The sequence below is a fragment of the Exophiala oligosperma genome (assembly GCF_000835515.1).
Source record: "Exophiala oligosperma strain CBS 72588 unplaced genomic scaffold supercont1.2, whole genome shotgun sequence".
In the NCBI taxonomy this organism is placed as follows: Eukaryota; Fungi; Ascomycota; class Eurotiomycetes; order Chaetothyriales; family Herpotrichiellaceae; genus Exophiala; species Exophiala oligosperma.
The window spans coordinates 4,248,154-4,268,508 of NW_015622819.1; the positions used below are offsets into that span (position 1 = coordinate 4,248,154).

The 20,355-nt window shown below is 49.6% G+C and overlaps 6 protein-coding genes across 8 annotated transcripts; 4 read left to right on the forward strand and 2 right to left on the reverse strand.

The window, feature by feature from the left end:
• Positions 1-313: 313 nt before the first annotated feature.
• Positions 314-2,522, reverse strand: PV06_02857 (uncharacterized protein; the record flags this gene model as incomplete). The annotated part of the gene is made up of 8 exons (XM_016403593.1): positions 314-653; positions 734-833; positions 904-1,017; positions 1,108-1,249; positions 1,325-1,468; positions 1,528-1,782; positions 1,860-2,105; positions 2,201-2,522. The coding sequence occupies 8 exons, from the start codon at positions 2,520-2,522 to the stop codon at positions 516-518; spliced, it is 1,461 nt and encodes a 486-aa protein (XP_016267490.1). The 3' UTR covers positions 314-515.
• A 5,348-nt stretch (positions 2,523-7,870) lies between these two features.
• PV06_02858 lies at positions 7,871-10,898 on the forward strand. 3 transcript variants are annotated; one of them, XM_016403596.1, is made up of 6 exons: positions 7,871-8,869; positions 8,916-9,074; positions 9,139-9,488; positions 9,554-9,736; positions 9,815-9,922; positions 10,034-10,898. In XM_016403596.1, the coding sequence occupies exons 1-6, from the start codon at positions 8,004-8,006 to the stop codon at positions 10,228-10,230; spliced, it is 1,863 nt and encodes a 620-aa protein (XP_016267493.1). In that variant the 5' UTR covers positions 7,871-8,003; the 3' UTR covers positions 10,231-10,898. The 3 variants fall into 3 exon arrangements, with proteins under 3 accessions (XP_016267493.1, XP_016267492.1, XP_016267491.1); XM_016403595.1 differs by having other exon boundaries at positions 7,871-8,456; positions 8,526-8,869; positions 9,815-10,898; XM_016403594.1 differs by having other exon boundaries at positions 9,815-10,898.
• Positions 9,793-12,491, reverse strand: PV06_02859 (uncharacterized protein). The gene is made up of 2 exons (XM_016403597.1): positions 10,513-12,491; positions 9,793-10,456 (listed from the first exon to the last, which is right to left on the reverse strand). The coding sequence occupies exons 1-2, from the start codon at positions 12,341-12,343 to the stop codon at positions 10,314-10,316; spliced, it is 1,974 nt and encodes a 657-aa protein (XP_016267494.1). The 5' UTR covers positions 12,344-12,491; the 3' UTR covers positions 9,793-10,313.
• A 505-nt stretch (positions 12,492-12,996) lies between these two features.
• Positions 12,997-14,881, forward strand: PV06_02860 (uncharacterized protein). The gene has a single exon (XM_016403598.1). The coding sequence runs from the start codon at positions 13,149-13,151 to the stop codon at positions 14,670-14,672; it is 1,524 nt and encodes a 507-aa protein (XP_016267495.1). The 5' UTR covers positions 12,997-13,148; the 3' UTR covers positions 14,673-14,881.
• Positions 14,882-15,089: 208 nt separating this feature from the next.
• PV06_02861 (uncharacterized protein) lies at positions 15,090-17,237 on the forward strand. Its single transcript, XM_016403599.1, has one exon. It carries the CDS (start codon positions 15,747-15,749, stop codon positions 16,326-16,328), a length of 582 nt encoding a protein of 193 aa, XP_016267496.1. The 5' UTR covers positions 15,090-15,746; the 3' UTR covers positions 16,329-17,237.
• A 1,239-nt stretch (positions 17,238-18,476) lies between these two features.
• PV06_02862 (uncharacterized protein) lies at positions 18,477-20,188 on the forward strand. Its single transcript, XM_016403600.1, has one exon. It carries the CDS (start codon positions 18,587-18,589, stop codon positions 19,982-19,984), a length of 1,398 nt encoding a protein of 465 aa, XP_016267497.1. The 5' UTR covers positions 18,477-18,586; the 3' UTR covers positions 19,985-20,188.
• The last annotated feature ends 167 nt before the right edge of the window (positions 20,189-20,355 follow it).

Below are 20,355 nucleotides of genomic sequence, written 5' to 3' on the forward strand. Positions count from 1 at the left end.
GACATGTCGAACCCGAGAGCAGATTACCGCTCCCTTACCCCTCGCTCATAGTGGCTACTGCTGGTATCAACATCCATCGTTGAATTCGTGGCGGGAAGCACAGGTCGATACGCCTGGGTAGGCTTGGAATTTGGTTTGTCATGTTAGCAGAGTGTTTAGGAAGTTTATAGGTTTCGTCTCAACGGTCAAAAGACACAGAACTGGTGACAGCCAGAGAGAATCTAAGGGTACAGTAGTTCTTCTTACCCCAACTCTTAGTCTGGACTATCACAGAGAGACGATAGACTGTTCTAGAGGCTACAGCTAGAGCGAGGCCCAAGTATTACAGTTCAGAGGCAGCCAACAACAGTAAAGCAGAGCGCTTTATATCACCACACTCCAAGTGTAGCACTTTGCCAAAATCAAAGCCAAAGAAGCCATGAGTGCTGCAGTCCAGGGGTAGCTTACTGTACAGTACAGTGTTTCTCCTCACCCGACCTTCAGCCAAAGGTCAAGTGCTACAGTCCCTAAAGCACCTAGCCCCTTTCCGCTGCAGTCTCAACGTGCATTCCACCGGCTCCCTTCTGGTCCAGTGCCACAGCAGTCGTCTCGTCAACATGGGCAACCTCGTCTCCAAAGATGTGTCCAATCTCCTCCAGGCTCAACTTTTTGGTCTGGGTAAATCATCGTCAGTATTTCCCTCCCCTTTCCCGCAGTAGGTCGTGCCACGAAGAGAGGATTCGTAGTGGCTTACCTCGGGGAAGTAAAAGTACATAAAGACCACCATGACGAACGTCACCGAGATAAAGACCAAGTAGTATCGCCATCCGATATTGGCAAAGCCAGCAGGAGCACTAATCAACGCCAGTGTGAGCAGAAGAATCGAGACAGAAATATAATGGACAACGACCAGGTCCGGCTTACCCTTGCAAGATGGCTAGCGAGGAGAGAAACAGGCCTGAGATGGACAATGACAGGCCTTTTGCCCTGACCGGGGTCGGCCAAATCTCCGACGCGTAGATGTATGTGGTTGCATCGCTGTGGAGAGGCTCCTTGTTAGCTGCCAGGGTCATGAAAAATAGGCATGCGCAAAGTTGGGTTACCCCGAGGTGTGCTGTATTGGCTTACATGAAGCTTGCATAGAAACCGACAAACAGAAAAAGAAAAAAAACCGCAGCGTTGGTGGCTGCACGATTTTCACCCTTTTCGAGCACGGCTAGCGTGATTACCTCCCCTACGATACACATGATGCAGCCGGAAATTCCGATCACTGTCACACAGTAGTGGTGTCAATCTCTGCGCCAAGGTCGGAGCCCATGGTAAACCGGTGCCGATGGGTACGTACACAACATTCTCACCCGACCAACCTTGTCCACGACAAGGCCATTGAACCAATTGCCAAAAGGGGAAAATGTGATCCAACCACAACTCAGGAGAAGCTGCTCGAGCGTATTGAAGCCCAAGCTTTTGTATAGCTGTGAACCGTAATCTGTATTGGCAGGTCAGAAGAGATTTAGTCTTCCCACGGACGTGAACCACGAAACGTACTGTAGATGATCTGAGTGCCTGTGACCTGAGGAGCAACCATAGTGACGAAACCGACAATGAGACGCTTGCGATAGTGTGGGAGACGGAAGAGGTCCCAGAAGGACAGATGCTGTTGCTTCTCGAAGATGATTTGTTCGCGGAGAATGGCAAAATCAGCCCTCAACGCCGCTTCATCGTTCAAGAATGCATCGGACGACTCGGCGCGGACGCGTTTGAAGGACTCATAGGCCTCTTCATACCGGTCCTGGTCCAGCACTATTTCCACTGGGTTAGCCTGGAATACAGAGGGTGGCGCGATTTTTGTTTTTTGACACGATTGAGAAAGAACATACACCACCTAGGTGTCTCGGGCAGGAAAAGAACGCCAGCAGAAAGCACCGCAGGCCAAACGGCTTGGATGGCAAGTGGGAGTCTCCATTGCGCCCCGCCGGCGTCGACAAAGTAAAAACCCAGCCCCACCCAGCTGGCGGCCGAATAACCAACGCACAGCATCACGCCATGCATGGCGACGAGGAAGCCTCGAATCTTGGGTGGAGCGATCTCGCTCTGGTAAAGAGGAACCAGTGTGACAAGAGCGCCTAGAAGAAAGATGAAAGCAAAGGTGCGTTAGTTTCTTCCATCCTGAACGCCAAATGCCATATGCCCGAAACCCGAAATGAAGAGCGCTACTCACCGATGCCGACGCCCGTGAGGAACCGTGAAAAGATGTACATGCCAATGTTCACACTGCCAGCCTGGAGAGCGCCACCGACGGTGGTAACCAGGCCCGCATAAAACAGTGCCTTCCGTCGACCTAACAGGTCGGCCGACTGGAGACAGGACAAGGTGCCAAAGAAGCCGCCGGTTTGGAAAAGGCCAAAGATAGCCCCGATGAGGTCGGTGGCATTGGACCGACTGTCGAGGTCGAAATAGTCGATGAATGAGGGTTGGGCTAAGGTGGTACTGATGATGGAGGCACAGTATCCGTACGTCGTGCTCCCTAAGGCGACGAACATGACAATCTGTGTTAAGAGTTAGTAACACGATACTTTCAATCGGTTGTAATTGTCGAGAAAGAGCCCACCAGCAGCCGAAGGGTGGAGGCTGAAAGAGCCATTCTGATTCGACGGTGGTTGTTTTCCTGCTGGTGGTCCAGTCGAGCTCAGTCATCAATGTAAGAAAAGAAGGTTTCGAAATCCGTTACTTGAGGGATTTTGCGGTGTACATGGCTAAGCTATATAATTTTCCGCGTGGAACTCATCCGTGCCCACTGAATCGCCAAGATGAATAACTTGGAGCATGACAAGGGGAATATACGTCGCTCCTGCCGCCAAATAGGACTTTTGTGAGTCTCGGCCAGAGCCAGGAGAGTTAGGATAAGTCATTTTAGAGGGGTTGGGGCATAGGACTGGGGAAGATTGGGGATGCGGCTCACTTTTGCGCAAGTATCAGATCGAGTCGATTCTTAGGCCTTTGTCTAAGCGAGGTTGCGCAAGCGAGGTTGGTGTCTCTTGGGTAATAGAATCTGCACCGACTGCCAGGGGAATGCCATTAGCAAGGGTGGTATGCGCCACACTTGGAGAAGAAAGTCTTGTGTAGGTATATGGTAGAACCTGACCGTTTAATGATGAAGAAACGAGGGCACTTTTACAAAAACGTCTTGATCTAGAGGTGCTCCAATATTCGTTCCCCAATCAATGTATGTAAAGTTATCGAATGATCGAGGGTAACACGCCAACTACCCTCGATCATTATGCACTCCAAGGTTCCAAGAATCGAAACGGCAGAAAGGAAAGACTAGTTTACCAGTTTCTCCAGCAATAATCACCATTCGAAATCTTCCACCCCACGTGCCTTCTCTGACGACGCTGGTATGCCTTGTCCTTGGTGTTATTACTGATTGCTTTGCTGAGTTCGTGGTGAGTCTGGCCATTGTCGATGTCTCGGGAAAATAGAACGAATGGATATATGTTATATTGGATGAGGGTTAACTTGGGCCGGTGTTATGGTCGAGATATGCTCTCGCAGAAAAGGACTAGTCGCAGTTAATTTTGAAAGATTCTCGAGTGTACGGAGTACAGCCCCTTCGATATCTGGTTGCTTAAAAAGTGGGACATAAACCTTTGATGACTGAGCATTTGGGCTCTTGGACTCAGGATCAAGGATCCGAGGGTATTTCATTACTCCGCATTGACTCCCCCGCAGACTCCGCCCCCATAACAATCCGGACCGGGGCAAAGCTGATGCCCTGGCCTTGTGCTGCGTGCGCCAAAGTACTCTTGGCCTTGTCTGAAAGAGCTCCCCTCAGACGGATTCCCATGAAGCGAGCCATTAGTGACAAGAATGAGAATTGTTCTCTTTTCTCCAAAGTTCTCCAAACTTGGTTGTACTGTTGTGTTGTATCAACCGCGTTTCATGTGTCCAAATCGATGACTGATTTTCCCATCTTGTTAGAGACCAAAGAAGAGAACCAACGGAGAGCAAGGTCAAAATTTACTAACACAACAATCACAATGGACTTTCCAGTCAAAGGCAAGAATGCGATCGTCACAGGTGGCGCATCCGGTGAGTTTATGGTTCTGAACCGAAGCAATATTGTGTAGACCATGTCGAAGCTGATTTCTAGTTGGTGAGTAGGTATAAATCTTGCTTTTGTGAAGCTTCTCATTGGCCAGGGGGCAAATGTGGTTGTAGGAGATCTTCAAGAGTCTGCCGCGCTACAGGAGCTGGAAAAGCAACCGCGATCGAGTAAATTGTTGTTCCAGAAGACGGATGTGTCCAAGTGGGATGAGCTGGAGGCGCTTTTTACGCGCGCAAAGACAGCATTAGGCCCGTTGGATCTGGTCTGCAATGGCGCCGGCGTATTTGAACCAGTATGGCTGGTCACCAAATCATTTCCGTAAGATGCTGAGTAACAAGAGGCATGCTAACTTCGGTCGCTCGTCGTAGGCGTGGTCTAACTTTTGGACCGACACAGAAACCGACAATTACAAATCTTTAGACATCAATCTTACAGCAGTTATAAAGGGAACGCGGCTAGCTATCAGAGATCAAATCACTCGGTCCAAGGGCCGCAAAGCCGGAGGGACTGTGGGAGTTATTCTCAACATTTCGTCACTCGCTGCACAACGTATGCTTTTCAACCAGCCTATTTATAGCGCCACCAAGGCTGGAGTCTCAGCAATCGTGAGATCTCTGGGTCCGCTCCACGAGGAGTTCGGTATCAAGGTGGTGGCGGTTGCGCCAGGGATGGTCTATACGCCGTTGTGGTCGGATAACCCCGAGAAGCTGAAGGCGGCCGACAAAAAGGACGTCTGGATCACCCCCGAAGAGCAGGCAGAGGTCATGCTACAATTGGTCGAGGATGGGGCATATGAAGGTGGTACAGTTTTGGAAACGCTCAAAGGCTTCACTCGGAGAGTATACATTGACAGCCCGCTCCCCGAGGGCCCTGGATCTACAATCTCCAACCTTGATGCGATTACCAACGACACCATAGCGCTATTGGAGAGAGAGAGAGAAAACGACCACGCGAAAATTGATATGTAACTGCGGAGAGAGTCTCAATGCCACGAGTAGATAGAACAGAGAACAGATGACACCACAGAACCCACACGAAGCTTACTCGCCAAGTATGTATTATAACAGGAGTAGACGGGGAAGCATTTGGTGCACTGCGGGCATGTCTGTAACGCAACAACAACAACCTCGAACTCAGAGGTCTTCCCTGCGCGCAGAGACTCTTTCAAGGCTCGCGCTATGATTCTCGCAACTCTTCTGCGATCTCTGTCGACGTGATATTTCGCTCGCGACCATTCGTTGACAGTCGCCGCTTAGTCGCTCTTGTTGCCTGACTTCTGTACGGGCCTCCACGACATTCACGGAGTGTCAAGTTGATCGAGTAGCTAGATCTTTAGGGTACAGTCATTGATCTCGGTGAGCACGCAATAGCCCTATTATTTTTGCAAAGCTCTTCTTGATTGTCTGACTGTCCATCTACTTTCTACTCCCTTTTCTGAAGGAGGAAGAGGCACGATGGTCTACTGAAAGGAACAAGCCACCGTGGAGAAATGCAACGGAAGGGGGGAACATAAGCCAGGTTAGGAAGAAATTGCAACGCGAGAAGGGTTTCTGGCAGAAATCCTCCCACGGTTCTCTTGCGAGACATGGACGGCCTAGATGTGGGAGACGACACTAGGTAACGCGAAACGAGACGGATACGAACAGTGTGCGACAGATGTTTTGAGAAACGCGTGCGTGGCGCTTACGGGTCGGATTGCGAGCAAGTTGACGCGGCGCAGCTGATCGGAACCCGACATTTAATGAAGGGGATTATCGAGTGGTCGCAGCCCAACCCGGACAGAGGGGATCGTCTGCGAACTACTTGTAGGTGGTTATAACTCAATGTTAAGGAACTAGACCGTTGGTTGCAGCGACTCGACACGTGATGAAAGGGACCCTCACAGCCGCAACCCAACAGCGATGAAGAGAATTAACCGCTGATGAAACTGAGCGTCCACGAGAGATAGTTTGGAGCCGGGCATGCGGGAAATATACGGGTCGGAGTTGTGACGAAGCGGATTGTGTAGCAGTGAGGACCGTTGATGTATGCTTAAGGGGTATACAGACTTTCATCTAGTTAGAGGAGAGGTCTGGTCCGTCTCACTCTACGAAAGCGTAGACCAGCGAGCAACGAGGGAAACAAGGAATATATCTGGATAGGCGGATACAGCACAATACTACATGATTCCTTGGGTCAGCGAGACCCTCGGATCCAAAACGTCGATCAACACCCATCCCATGGCGGACTGGTGGCTCTGTATGAGACCTGCCGCGTGGTGAATCAACACTGGCCTGAATCAGGACACAGACCCCAGAACACCGGTGGGCATCCTCAGCAGAAGCCGCTTGGCACTGGAGGGAGCTGCGAAACCACGGCAAGAGTAAGGGCAATAGATTGTCCGAAGAATGTACAAGTTGCTTGGTGGTCTCGCCATATCGTGGAAGCCACGGGTGGTCGTCCGATGGACCCTAAGCGAATCCGCGACCCGCCGTAGTGAACTGACGCATGACCTGGCTCCGAGAGCAGCGGACTTAAATTGACAGATACCGTCAGGGACGAAGTTGAAATCGGACACTAGAAGGTAGACGAAAGGAACCCATGATGAGCGGAAGAAACAATTCGAGGAGCGCTCAGGTGGCCGGTATACGAAACAGCTCAATTGAGCTCTCCCGGGAGAGCACACGCGCGCTCTATGATAGCCTCACCGTGGCGAATCGCAGACGTTGGCTTAACTCCGAACGGGGGAGAACCGACTCAACAGCAACCTTTACCGAATCAAAGCGGTGGACTCGGAACAGTGTGCATGGTGCCGCCAGCTCCAGACGGTGAGACACTTTCTGACGGGGTGCACGCGGTGGACCTTGCAGCGCCAATGATATCTTTAGGCAATCATAGAGCGGTGGAAGGATCTGTTATTTCTTCTGGGAGAGTGTACAATTCAAAGAGTGGACGGCGGAACGCTCAAGAAATGGAGAGGCAAACATGAAAACAGACAGAGCAACCATCTGTTTAGCGACAACCATCGGTCGATGAAGCTCGATCCTGAACAGTGTCAGGATCCTGATCATGTGACTAGCAATAGGCAGCACTAGTCCTATTCGGGGAACTGCCTCGGCCTGCGTGCACACCTAACACTGCACTGTGGCCTCAACACCTAGTTTATTTAGCCCTCCTCCGTACTGAATTCTATCATTTCGAACGCATAGTCGTGGCACAAAGGAGAAAATCCGATTTTGAAAAGTGAACGAGCCCACACTCGACAGTTCCTGTGCCGATGAAGGAACAGGAACACTCAAGCAGAATAGGCTTGAGGGCGAATTGTGTAGCTCGCAAGGGGGTCACAGCAGCCGCGGGGTCGTATGCCGCCGAAGAATCAACAGCAAGAAGTACCATGAACCCGGACGTTCGCTCACAGCCATGTAGAATTAGCTAGTCCCTCTTGGGCTTAGTCCGCCTGGGCATATGAAAAGCAATCAATCAGTCAATCAATCAAACCTTTCCACTTGTATGGCCTCGAGATCTAAAGACTTGTACAGTCTTATGGAGCTGTGTCGGCCCTGCAAACCAAAGGTGCAGGAGAAGCTCACTCTTAAAGCAGCTCATGTAATGATCTACTCTCACTGTTGTTGCATCGCGCCTGGGTCTCACGAATCGTTACATCAGTGATAACCTGTCGACCAATCGTATTCGGTTTTCCGTGCTATCTTTCGCTTATCTTATCTCGACACCTAGTCATACAACTGACTGTTGATAGGGAGATTCAAAGCGAATTTTGCGCGTGGGACGGCTTGCTGATTATCACGCGAACCAGATTCAACAAGAGACTGAGGGCCATTGCACCGGCCACGGCATGTTTTCGACCTACAAGGACGTTTGGTTCTCGACACGATTCTGATGTCTAACGAGTTTCTGCAAAGTCGATGCCAGGTTGGGAATGGCATCGTTTATCACAGCCTCAAGCGATATCGCACCCGCCAGAAAATATCGGTCCAGGAAACAAAAGCCCTGTGATAACTGTCGGCGACGTCGGGTCTGTTGCGTTCGAGACGCAGAAGGAGCATGCGCCTTGTGCAGTCGATCCTCAATACCATGCACCTTCAACTCCAAACCCTCTCCGCGCAAACGGCCAGATCGAACCACCACAACGACCAGGGACGCAATTCCACAAGCGGAACCTGACTCTGTCCCAGGCGAGTCTCCCCGGCTCACTACGGAGCGAGGGGCTCTCGAGAATCCGCCCAGGTCAATCGCTTCAACCACGCACTCTGGCCAGAAGCGTGGGGTAGATGGGAAATATATCGGACTCACCGGTACAGAGGATGTCTACTTTGTAGTGGATCGTTTGCAAGGTTTGGGAAATGACCCTGCGCATGAAGCCTACTTCAGGGTATGGACCCAACCTTTACCCAAGACTGCGAAATCATTGAATCAGACTGACTACCATCTGGATGTGCAGGAACGATCAGCCTCCACTCAATCGTATTCGTCCGAGACTTCCAACCATCATGCTAGCTCGATCGAGCCGAATTTTCCTTTGGCCAGGTCAATTTTTTTCGAGCAGTCGCATCCAGCGTACCCATTACTAGATGCACAGCTGGCTCAGAGCGATAAGCAGCCTCGGCTCCTAGCCATAGCCATAGCCATCATCTCGAAATACACGTCACCTGAGTTGGCCGGCCTAGACAACAACGTCCTCATTGAAGAATTCACTTCATCTTTGCTTCTTGAAGCACGATCTCCGACTCTTGAGACAGTTGAGGCTGCGGTTCTATTCACCCAGAGAGCGCTCAGGGGCAAAATGTAAGCTGATTAATGCGCACGTCGTCCTCAATTGACAGTGTTGTAGGAGTACCACCGCCCCAGGCATATGGGCCGTCATTGGGACGATTGTCGGAATGAGCCACGATTTAGGTCTCAACATTGACTGTTCGATGTGGAGCATCTCAGCAGCGGCAAAGCGAAGGCGGAGGAGGATCTGGTGGGCTGTATATATGCAAGACAAGTGGTACGTGACTTGCTGAGACTTGCCGAGCCTCTCATTCACGGCTGCTGATTTATTTTCGTTCCAGGTTCGCTCTGGCTCTCGGGCGGCCTTCATATTTGGATGACGCGAACACGACTACGCTCATGCTGACAGCCGCAGATTTTGAGGATTGCAGCTTAGACTCAGCCGAAGACCAGCTTAGGAGGCCTGAGCTGGTTACGGGTGTACACTGTTTTGTTGCTATGGCTGAATTAACGACCATCCTCAAAGAGGTCCTGGCCGCTTTTTTCACCCTAAGCTCGGTGGTCCGGCTCCGAGAAGCTACTGGCGAACATATCTGTGACATCGCTGAAAGGATCGAGGCGAAGTTGGATAATTGGCGTGCGACTTTTCTCGACCAAATCCTCATCCACCGTACTTTTCCTGATGTAACAGGTGAGTGACAAATCCATGGAATGATCTCTATAATATACTCGCAGAAGCTGACCGGAGTTCGATAGGTAGCCTAGAAATCGCGTTCCTAACGGTTCGAGTGATGCTCCTTCGAGGCATCTTCCCAAAGTTGTATCGGCGAAACCTTCCTCTCGACGTTCAGGTTAACCGTGGCGTCGACATCACCTCTCGTACGATCACACTAGTTGAGACATTGCAAATAAACCGTCTTAGCGCATTCTGGTGGTCCTGTGAGTGTCCTCTTTATTTTTCCTAGATGAAGTGCTCAAGAAGCGCTATGACGCAAAACAGCTAATTGGCCATTCTAGATTCTGGTTTCAACTTTACACTCATTGGTACCTGCATGGCAAGCCTCAAGAGACTCTCAGCCGACACAATACGTGCCAGATATTGGGATGAGAGGCTAGCGTACTATCGTAAGTTGCTTGCCGCCCATGGTGTGAGCTTTTGGCCTGCAAGATTTGCTGCATCCGCTTTGGGCTTGATGACAAAGAATTTGACAAAATCTACCGACGTTATGCCTGAAGATGCCGCCGGGGAAGGGCCTAAAAGTAACGACGAGTCAAGTGTTGGGCTCTTCAACACATTTACTTCTCCCGAAACATCGTGGTCGGGTTTTTCGTACGATTTCTTCCCTCATACCCTCACCGAGCACTTGAATGATGCAGACTTCTCCGCAGACTGGACTTCCATCGGTGGATCCAACGGCTTTCAATGGCAATGACTGAGATTTGATTGATCTTCTTCCGTACGGCAGTACCGAGATCTCATATCTCATCTGTCAGGTCAGCCGATACGCCGATTTCGTCACTCTGCAGTGCTACCTATCGCCTGACGGCCTCTCCTTAAGCGCGGCAACTGGACGGGGATAAGTAGGACGATCATCACTACGGAAGCCGCTACCGCACACAAAAATGATGTTTTGAGGGAGGCGGCGTAAGCGTCCGTCACTGGGTAGCGTTAGTGAAAGAAACCGATAAACGTGGTACGGCAAATGTCAACTTACCTCGGTCTCTCAAGGGCTGCGGGAGCAGCTTTATGGACTCGACAGATGAGCGCACCCTCTCGATAAGGTCCTCATTTCTCCCGTCCTTTACCATGCGTCTCAGATGAACATTTAAGCTGTTCTGGAAAACCAAGCTCGAGACAGCCACACCCAGTACAATTCCGAAATTTCTCCATAGGCCAATGGTCGTGGTGACCACTGCTTGTTGCGCTTGCTCAGAGACGGCAAGAGCACTCATCATAGTGTTTGGGAAAACAAAACCCTGTCCCAATGGCACTCCGGTGATAAGAAGAAGGGTCAGGGTCGGCGACGTATGTTTACTAATCGCACAAGTCGCCACAGACCCGAGCAGGTATACAGCTGCACCAGCAACTAGCGTTGGCTTGAGTTGTCTGGTATAAGTGATGATATACCCTGTGGAGATCCCCGCGAATGAGCCCACCAGACTGGGCAACGCAAGCCGAAAGCCTGAACTGGATGCAGACGTGAGCAAGACAGCCTGGAAGAAAAGTGGCAAATTGAACAAGACGGTGTTGGAGGCGATGCCTCCAAGAAGATTGGCGAAGACCAGGTTTGCGACTGGTGTTTTGCACAGTAAGTGTAACGGCATTAGTGGATATGTAGTGCGCGTTTCGACGTAAACAAAGAGACACCCCATGACGATACATCCGAGAAAACAGGACACTACCACAGGTGAGCTCCAGGGAAGAAGATTCCCGCCGAGATTCAGAGCAAAGATAAGCGATGTGACTGTCAGTGAGAGTGAGACGGAGCCAAGATAGTCGAAACTCTTCATGGCTTCCCAGGCACCGCCTTCAGTTGTTGTCACCAGCATGGGCCCCAGGTGTGACGGTGTGAACATGAAGGCCATGATGAAGCAAACAGCGATCAGGGGGATCTGAATCCCAAATGCCGACCTCCAGCCTAGACTATCGCACAACCAACCGCCCAGCGCTGCCCCAGACGCAGAACCTAGCCCGAAGGCCAGATTTATGTGGGACTGAAATACTCCACGATGCTCGATATGGACAAGATCACTGATAATGATCAAACTCAGGGACATCGTTCCTCCAGCTCCAAGGCCGCAGACTGCTCTTGCTGCAATAAAGCTCTCAATGCTGTTCGCAAGAGCACACCAGGCTGTAGTTCCGCCGAAGATAGCAAGTGATAACAAGTACACTGGCTTTCTTCCGATCGTGTCAGAGAGCCGACCAAACAGCGGCTGACAAGCCGTGCTTGTGATCAAGAAGACAGTGCTTAGCCAAGACGCAGCTTGAGAAGCTCCAAAGAAAGACGTGATCACCGGATGGCTGGAAGCCATGAGCGTTGAGTCGAAACAAGCAATAAAGTAACTCAATGCAATCACCACGAAGAGCAGCCAGAATCGGGTGGTACTTATTCCAATGAACCTTTCATCCTCGTCAACATCGCCATCTTCGATGAGCGCACCTGACTCTCGGTCCTCTTCGCCGAATGTACCGTATATTTGTGTCTCGGTTATGGAAGTTCTTGAGAGCTTCGGAGTCGTCTCTGGCCATTGGTTGCTGAAATTGTGCCTTGGCATGCCTGTATCAAGGAATGTTCCTGATCCGAAAGAACTGACTTGAGCGAAATCGAGAGTAAGTCGCTGAATATCCACGTCGCTGGAATGAGACGAGCTCGAAGATCTGCGACTTAGGGTTGGAAACACCCCGCCAACTGAAAAGCGGTGCTGTCCATTGATGATCTCAGGCAGTTGTCTCCGGCCAGGAATCGGGACAGATGCTGTTTGGCGACCATCAGTCGATTCTGAGCTGCGGTGTAGGCTTTCTGATAGCAAAGGGGCGGACATTCAGACGGTTGTGATGTTTGAAAGTGAATACTTATGAGTATAAACGTCTTTTTTACTCGTGATTCTGGAAATGGACGGTATGGCTGTGCTTAATGATTGTACAAATTCAAGACTTCTCAGCGCACAATCGAGACTCCTAAGTACGTTCATGCTATTTGATGGTGAAAATTTGCAGTGCCATCTTAGCCCACGGGCATGATTTGCCAACGGGATCGTCATTTCAGCATTGTCGATTAATGCGTTATTGTAACATGGGCAGACAATATTGTACAGGGGTTTTTCAATCCAGGCGCCATTGGCCGCTACTACCAACGCTTCGTCACCTCTTTAATCTTCCGCGTTGGCGTCGGAGTACCAGGGCGGCTTGCCCGAGGGTTCCCATTTAGGCGAATCATAGCGGGCACTAGCCAGTGGGCACTGCAGCAGGATATTTAATTCGCAGATGGTGGGAGCATGGCAGTATCTGCTGTCGCTGGCCGCTGACCTTCTCCTGCTGGCCGCTGGAAAAGGTGGCTATCAAGGTTCGTTGCGCGTCTCCACTTTTGTTGGCCGTGTTGGGACCAGCCTCGCGAGCTTTGCCCCAACAAGCGCAAACATTTAGGTCAAAAGGATCTGCAGCTTAGCTACTCTGTAGACTCAGCATTGATATAAGATGTCACTGTCGAGCATTGAAGCTGCCTCATGAACAAGTCTCAACGACACTCAGCAGTTCAGCAACCCATCTGTCCTCTATCGGCCTATATCGTCGGTCTCTTGCCCTCTCCGCCTCCACCGGGTTTGGCACAGTTTCTATTATTGCGCCAACATGTCGATCCAACAGAACCAAGGAGTCGAGGCAGACCCCTTAACAGATAGCAAGGATATCAAGGTATTGGATGATGGAGTAATGACTGTCTCTGCAGCTGGCAACATTCGTCAGGTCTCTGCCAGCATCGCTATCGACGCTGTGGCGGAGAGACGACTGGTTTGGAAATTTGACCTACGCATCCTGCCTACTCTCGCAGTCATGTATCTATTCAACTCTCTGGATAAGTCGAACCTCGGTAATGCGAAAACCGCCGGTCTCGAAGATGATCTGGGTCTGAAAGGAGATCAATACAACTTGATTCTCTCAATCTTCTTCATCCCCTATGTGCTTACAGCTCCTTTCCTCGGCATCGCAGGCAAACGATATGGTCCGAGCCGAGTTCTCCCCATCATGATGTTTTGCTTCGGTTTCTTCACTCTGATGGTGGTTGCCGCAAAGAACTTTGGCGGTATCCTCGCCCTTCGTTGGTTCCTCGGTATGGCCGAATCAGCATTTTTCCCTTTGGTCATCTATTACCAGACCACATTCTACCGACGTGGAGAGCTAGCTCGTCGACTAGCCATCTTCTATGCAGCTCAGTCAATCGCGTCGGCTTTTGGTGGGCTTTTATCCTACGGAGTCTTTCAAATCAAGTCGGGTAGCCTGGCCGACTGGCGCTACCTCTTCATTATTGAGGGTAGCTGCTCCATGCTGTTCGCCATTTTCGCCTTTTGGTACCTCCCATACGACGCACAGAGCGCCAAATTCCTCACGGCAGAAGAAAAGCAACTCGCCTTTTACCGGATCCAGGTTGATTCTTCTTCAGTCGTTGGTGAGAAGTTCAATTTCAGATCTGCCGTCGCGATCTTGAAGCACCCAACTAGCTGGATCATTCTCGGCATTGAGATTTGTCTGGGTGTTCCTTTACAATCAGTTTCGCTCTTCTTACCCGTCATCGTCAAACGCCTGGGTTATTCAACGGTGAAGACCAACTTATACACCGTCGCACCCAATGTGTCGGGTGCAGCTATGCTGCTCATCTTGTCTTTTGCTTCAGACTTGACACGACTGCGATTCCCTTTTGTCGCCCTGGGTTTTGCCTTTACTTTTATCGGATTCATCATCTACGCCACGGTCAACGTCACTTCACAACTGAACGTCGCCTATTTTGCATGTTTCATGATGACTTGGGGTACAAGCGCTCCCAGTGTGATTCTAGATGTTTGGTACAACAACAACATTGCTGACGAAAACAAACGAATGATGCTGACAAGCATTGGTGTCCCCGTGGCCAATCTCATGGGCGTTGTCTCCAGTAACGTCTTCCAGAACAAGGACGCACCCAAGTACTTCCCGGCCTTGATCACAACTGCGGTGTTTGGCGCCTGTGGCTGCTTCTTGACACTGCTTCTGGGAGCGTGGATGGTCATTGACAACAAGAGACGTGACAAGAGGGATGGAAGGACGGTGAAGGCTATCGATATTCCCTCTGAGCTACTTGCAGAAGGTCCAGAAAGTGCTCATTATCGCTGGTTTTACTAAGGGTTGGATTATGGAAGACGAGCTTCTCGGGAATCTAAAAGTCTGGGTGTAACTCATTATTGTCTTAATCTGAGCGTAGTTAGTTTAAATATCTGGGAATTCATAGAGTAGAGTTTGAAAAGACCTTGTGGTATAATTGATGCGTAACATAATTTTCAAGTTAAGATATTCGGTTTAATTATATAATACTGATGCGGCGCTTGACACTATCTCAGCATTCTGCCTTTCATATTTTTGTAAACCTTGGTTGCAGCTTGCTAGAATGTCATACTAATTCTGTAAATTGCACCTTTCAGGATGAATCCACTCGACGAAGGAGAAGAAAATTAACTCAGCTGGGTTACTGAAAGAACGCATATAAATACCTCTTTCTCGTAGAATTTCCCGTTGCGTATTCTTCTTTGTTCATACTCAGCACACATATTGCCCATTTATTACTTCAATAGCTCACGTGTGTGCCCATACGGTGCAACCTGTATCACAAATATAGACTACAGCTCGCACACTTGGACCATATTCACATCAGAAAATGTCGTCCTTCCACGCCGCGGCAAGCCGGCGATGATTGCCATATGCCAACGAACGGGTCGCATCATCTGCATACACAAGTACAAGTGCCGGCGGCCAGAATTCCCCCAGGACTGTACCATTATCAACTATGGTGCTTTAATCCTTACATCAGGCCTTCTGGAGACTCATGTGCATCTGAATGAGGCCGGTCGAATTTCGCCGAAAGGGGTTTTCACCGGCATCCAGGCTGATGCAGCGGGTGGGATAACGACGGTGCTTGATACGGCACTGAATTCGACACCAGAACGTGGTCAGTCATCATAGAAAAATTCGCGCTGCTCAGGGAAAGTGTTGGGTGGTCGCTGGATTCATGGGTGGACTCATTCCGGCAGCAAGAAAGACCTACGACCTATGGTTCAAGCAGGAGTATGTCGATACAAAGGCTTACTCGTCGACATCGGGGTTAGTTAAAGAACCCTTTCCATTTTGACCGATTATCATTATCTTGCTAGATTAGTAGGTGCCTTAATTCCCCGAGTGTCGCCTTTAAATATCAAAGAAGCCATGATTGAGCTTGCATCGCAGGCCACAATGCTGATGTTTCATGCGGAAATGACTCCAATGGCGAAGCCCACTGGTGGCAATATTAATAAGGATCTCCGTGAGAAGGGGCCTCCGATCTTGTATCCCGAACCTTTACAGACCGACATGTACCAATACTCGACCTTTCTCACTAGCCGGCCCCCAGTGCTTAAGACGACCACCGTCCGTGAGCTCATTCGTCTGGCAATTGCGGTTCTCACACCACATGTTTATATTGCACACGTGTCGTCAGCGGAGGTGCTACCGATCATCAGAAATGCGCAGAAGCGTGGGATCAACATCTCCACCGAGGCCTGTTGTCATTATTTAACTCTGAGAGCTGAAGAAGTTCTCCTGCGTGATACTCGGTTCAAAGACGAGCCGCCGATTCGGAACAACAGGAACAGGAAGGAGCTGTGGCAAAGCCTAGCCCGAAGCTGGGACGAGCATTGCTTGCCAGACGAGTCTTCTCCCTTGCTTCACCAGCCGATTTCCGTGGTTGTTTCGAATCATTCTCCATGTGGCAGCCAAACTTCTGCTGTCGTACATTCTTCCGCATGCTGACCCTCCTATGTATCACGGGGAGGTTATAAGCCGTGCGAATAGCGATTTCATGACCGCCTGAGGTGGCATTTAGTCTCTTGGCCTGGGTCTGCCTCTGCTCTAGACTGAACTCTTCGCAGAGGGTCCACGTCCGACACCGAGAAGACCGACAGTCAGGGCACGACTGTCGAGAGAACTCTTCCTTAACTCATGCAGTTACTCTCACATAATTCAACCAGGCTTGTTGACCACTAAATGGGCCAATTGCGCGTCGGCTATGACGGAGACATGCTGGTTTTCGATCCCGACCGTTTTAGGGCCATCGACTTGGCCGACTTAAAACCAGGCACAAAATGAGTCCACACCAAGGACGTACGCTAAAGGGCAGAGGGCTTGAGACTTGGCTTCGCGGGAAACGCGTTTACAGCCTTCGTTCCGCCAATGGGGAATTTGGGCGAGACGGACAGTTCAATAATGGACCACTTGGCCAGCTTCTCTTGAAATCGCGCAGGAATTTGTAGGAGTGTGATTGTCTGGTCACCAACGGTTGTGGGTGCGGGCTCGTACCTGCAACAGAAAGCGTTGGGCTTGGGGCCACAGATGGTCACGGGGAAGTGTGGCCTTGCTTGGCTGAGAGCTTTTTTCCCGGCATCACTAGCCACTATTGTTGGTCCCTGGGAAACTCGGGAAAAATCTCGCTGTAAAGGTGCATAAGGTACCTGAGTTTCCCCGTGCAAGGGGTGATAATTTACAGCGATGTTTTCGCTGTTAGCTGTTATTGCAAGGGTCCTTGGCCGCGGTTTGGCCAAAGTTGGCCGTTGGGGGCCGTGGGCCGAATATCCAGGACCAAGCCTAGCTTCTTAAGTAAAAGAAGACTAGAGTCGCCCTTATGCACATTTCCTATTTGTATATCGTCCTAGAAGTCATTAAAATCCTCTTCAAACTTTCGGATGTGCAGAAGAGATATCAAGGGAAAGATCGTGGAGAAGAAGAGACTACATAATGCTTCGTAAACCTCACTATTGGGTAAAAGTGCCATTACGCACGAGATATTATACTTCATTCTGTAAAGCTTACACTTATTGAAAGAGATACCGGGCCAAATCACGGAGAATCAAAGTAGGCGAAATTTTGCTCTATCACGACCCGAATAGCTATTAGAATCGATGGGCCGCTAAAGGGTCAGGATAATTTCTTGGGAGATAATTTCGCCATCCTTAATGTTAGAGCTTAGTAGACAGGAGTCTTAAAGATTGAGTGCAACGGGCCTTTAACAGAAGCGAAGTTAAGATGTAGACCGATCGTCCACCTACATAGGTTAATATCCGGCCCTTTGCATGGCTATTCTGACGACCAATGCGCGGTTCATGTGCTGAGAACGGTTCTGAATGTTAGCAAACACAGGTGAATCAAATATATCATACAATTGTTTCCAGAACGGAGACCTCTCTGTTCATTCATTTGGGACGTTGTTGGCGGCACGAAGAACACGAGCTGGCTTTCGGACGAGGTTTGACTCTCTGAATGGTCTACAATTTTGCTAATGTCACAGGTACAGGAGATGCGACTGTTCTTACACTGTATGTATACCGGATATGTCTGCTGTTCTCGTCAACCATGGAGTGGCTCGTGTATGAGACCATGAGTCTTACTCTATCATACCTCACCTGTCTCTGTCTGCGTGAGAGACAAGATGCTCTTGGGCATTATCACTTTATGCCGTGCGCAGACCCACTTCAACAGGTTGGTAAGGCAAACTTTCATATGATGGGTTTGTCTGAATTAGTGCGTAGTATGTATTTGATGGAGAGAATGACGCGGTCCTATTAGAGCTTCAGAGAGCTCGTACGAGCACCAGTAAAGGGTCATTTTACGTCAGCTCGTGCGACAAAGCATACGACACCACAGACATGAAGCTCCGAACGCGATTGGGAGATCATGAGACTCTCCCACTGACTGGGCTGACACCACTCGTCTAATCAAGCATAAGATTTTCATGATCAACATAGAGAATCCGGCCTACTGAGACTAAACTAATAACATGCTCACTTTGCGCTCTGGACTGGAGAAGATATTCTATGAGCAGCTGAAGGCCTTAACGAAAACAACTCTGACAAATCGACTTTATTATATATTCTCTTATAGGACCATTTTCATGATTTTAATATGTGCGAAAGTAACTCCATGCCAACGTCCAGTGTAGCCCACATTTGGACCTACTTCACGAAGGTCTTATATCGCTTGAGAGCCTAATACATCACGCTACGTTACCGGCCTCCATGACGTTCAGAATTGTACTCTCTGGTAATGAACGTGGGTATTTCTGCCCTGGAGATCATTTGAACGGGGTTGTGACTTTGGCTGCGCCTCGCGAAGGACATGCAGAGTCTGTTTCAATGTCATTTTTTGGACGCTCAGTGGTTTTAATTGCTCGTGCTGGAAGAAAACGAGCAAGTTCTTGCGGGTATCTCTGCAGAAAACACATCATTCTTCTAAGAGGACTTCATTTCTATGCGGGGCAGACGTTCTTCTGGCCATTCACTTTCCAATTGCCTCGGCATTCTACTTTTCTCTATCGAGACGAAACCAATACTACGAACGTCGACGGCGTCTTCAGTTGTGAATCTCCTTGGAGGGGATCTAGTGATGCTGAAACGATCCCTCTTCCGCCCAGCTTTTCCTACAAAGGGAAATTCAACTGTCACGTTGAGTACGTCATTCAGGCCAGATTGATTCAACCACCTAGTTCGCATCTCCTTTCCGGCATGGATATGACTGCATACACGGAAATTACGGTCCGTCCGCCTCTGCCAACAATAGCTTTCTCTCCAGTGTCAACTCTTCCACGGTTCCAATCACACCATCAAACCTTTTTCTGCTCTTCATCCCACAGAGCACATCGAATGCGCTCTCTTACACCGGAGCTTTTCGGGACAAGCAATGGAGGCCTAGTTTCCTCACTCCCTCTCAATAATCTATATCTATCGATTCATATCTTGCTTCCGAACTTCATCAATCTCCAAGCACAAACTCCAGTCCCGGTAGCGGTCCGAGCGACACATTCTAGCAAAGATGGATCCCATTTTGGCATTCAGATACGGAGCCTAAGACTGGACCTCGTCTCGCATACGAAAGTCCGCGCCAGATCGGTACGAGCTTCTGAATGCCGACGCATCTGTCTAATCGAGGAAATATGTAACATCCCTGTTCATCAGGCCGATCCGCTAGAGCTTCAAAACTACGATGGCAAAACTAAGTTCCACGGTAATGATGAATATTTTCGCTTCGTGACCGAGAGAGGGCTCGAGATAACTTACCTTGACAAGTGTGCCACTAGTACAATACTAGACAGGACGAATCTCGTACCCGAATTCTGCACATACAATATTTTCCAGTCTTATTCTCTGGATGTGAAATGTCAAATGAATTATGGGAAAGAAAGACTTACCTGTACGGAAAATGGAATTCCCATTCAGCTGGTCAATTTCGAGTCAGATACGCCTAGCACACTACTGAGCCGCGAAGATCGTAGCCAGGTCACGGATTTTGGCAACAATACTCACGAAAACAACATGTCAAGTGACAATGATGATATGAGTCTTTCGGAAACTATTATTCTGGAGTCCCCGCCAGCCTATAGGGCTTCGGTCTCGCCACAAGAAATCGGCAGCACTTAAAGTACGCAGCTCGAATCTGGTCCATAGTGAGAGACTTCTACCAGGGTTCATTACTACTTCAGCTCTTCTTGAATAGATAATTTTGCAAAGAAAATATCTTAACTGCGCATATATCAATCAGCGGGAAGCAGACCATGCAAAAAATCTAACGTCATAGCGGATGCGACGGATTTAGAGTCGGACCAACTTCAATTGCTACAGATGTGCGGGTTTTGTACACGAGATTAATAATGCTTTTGTTTCGCTAAGTCACCGCTGCGATCATGCCAAACTGCTGAACCTTACCCTTGTTCCCTCCAAAGGTGTAAGTTTGATCGCCATGCTGGATCCGGCTGTCTTCACGCGAAAAGAGACTCGTTCAAATTATCGAT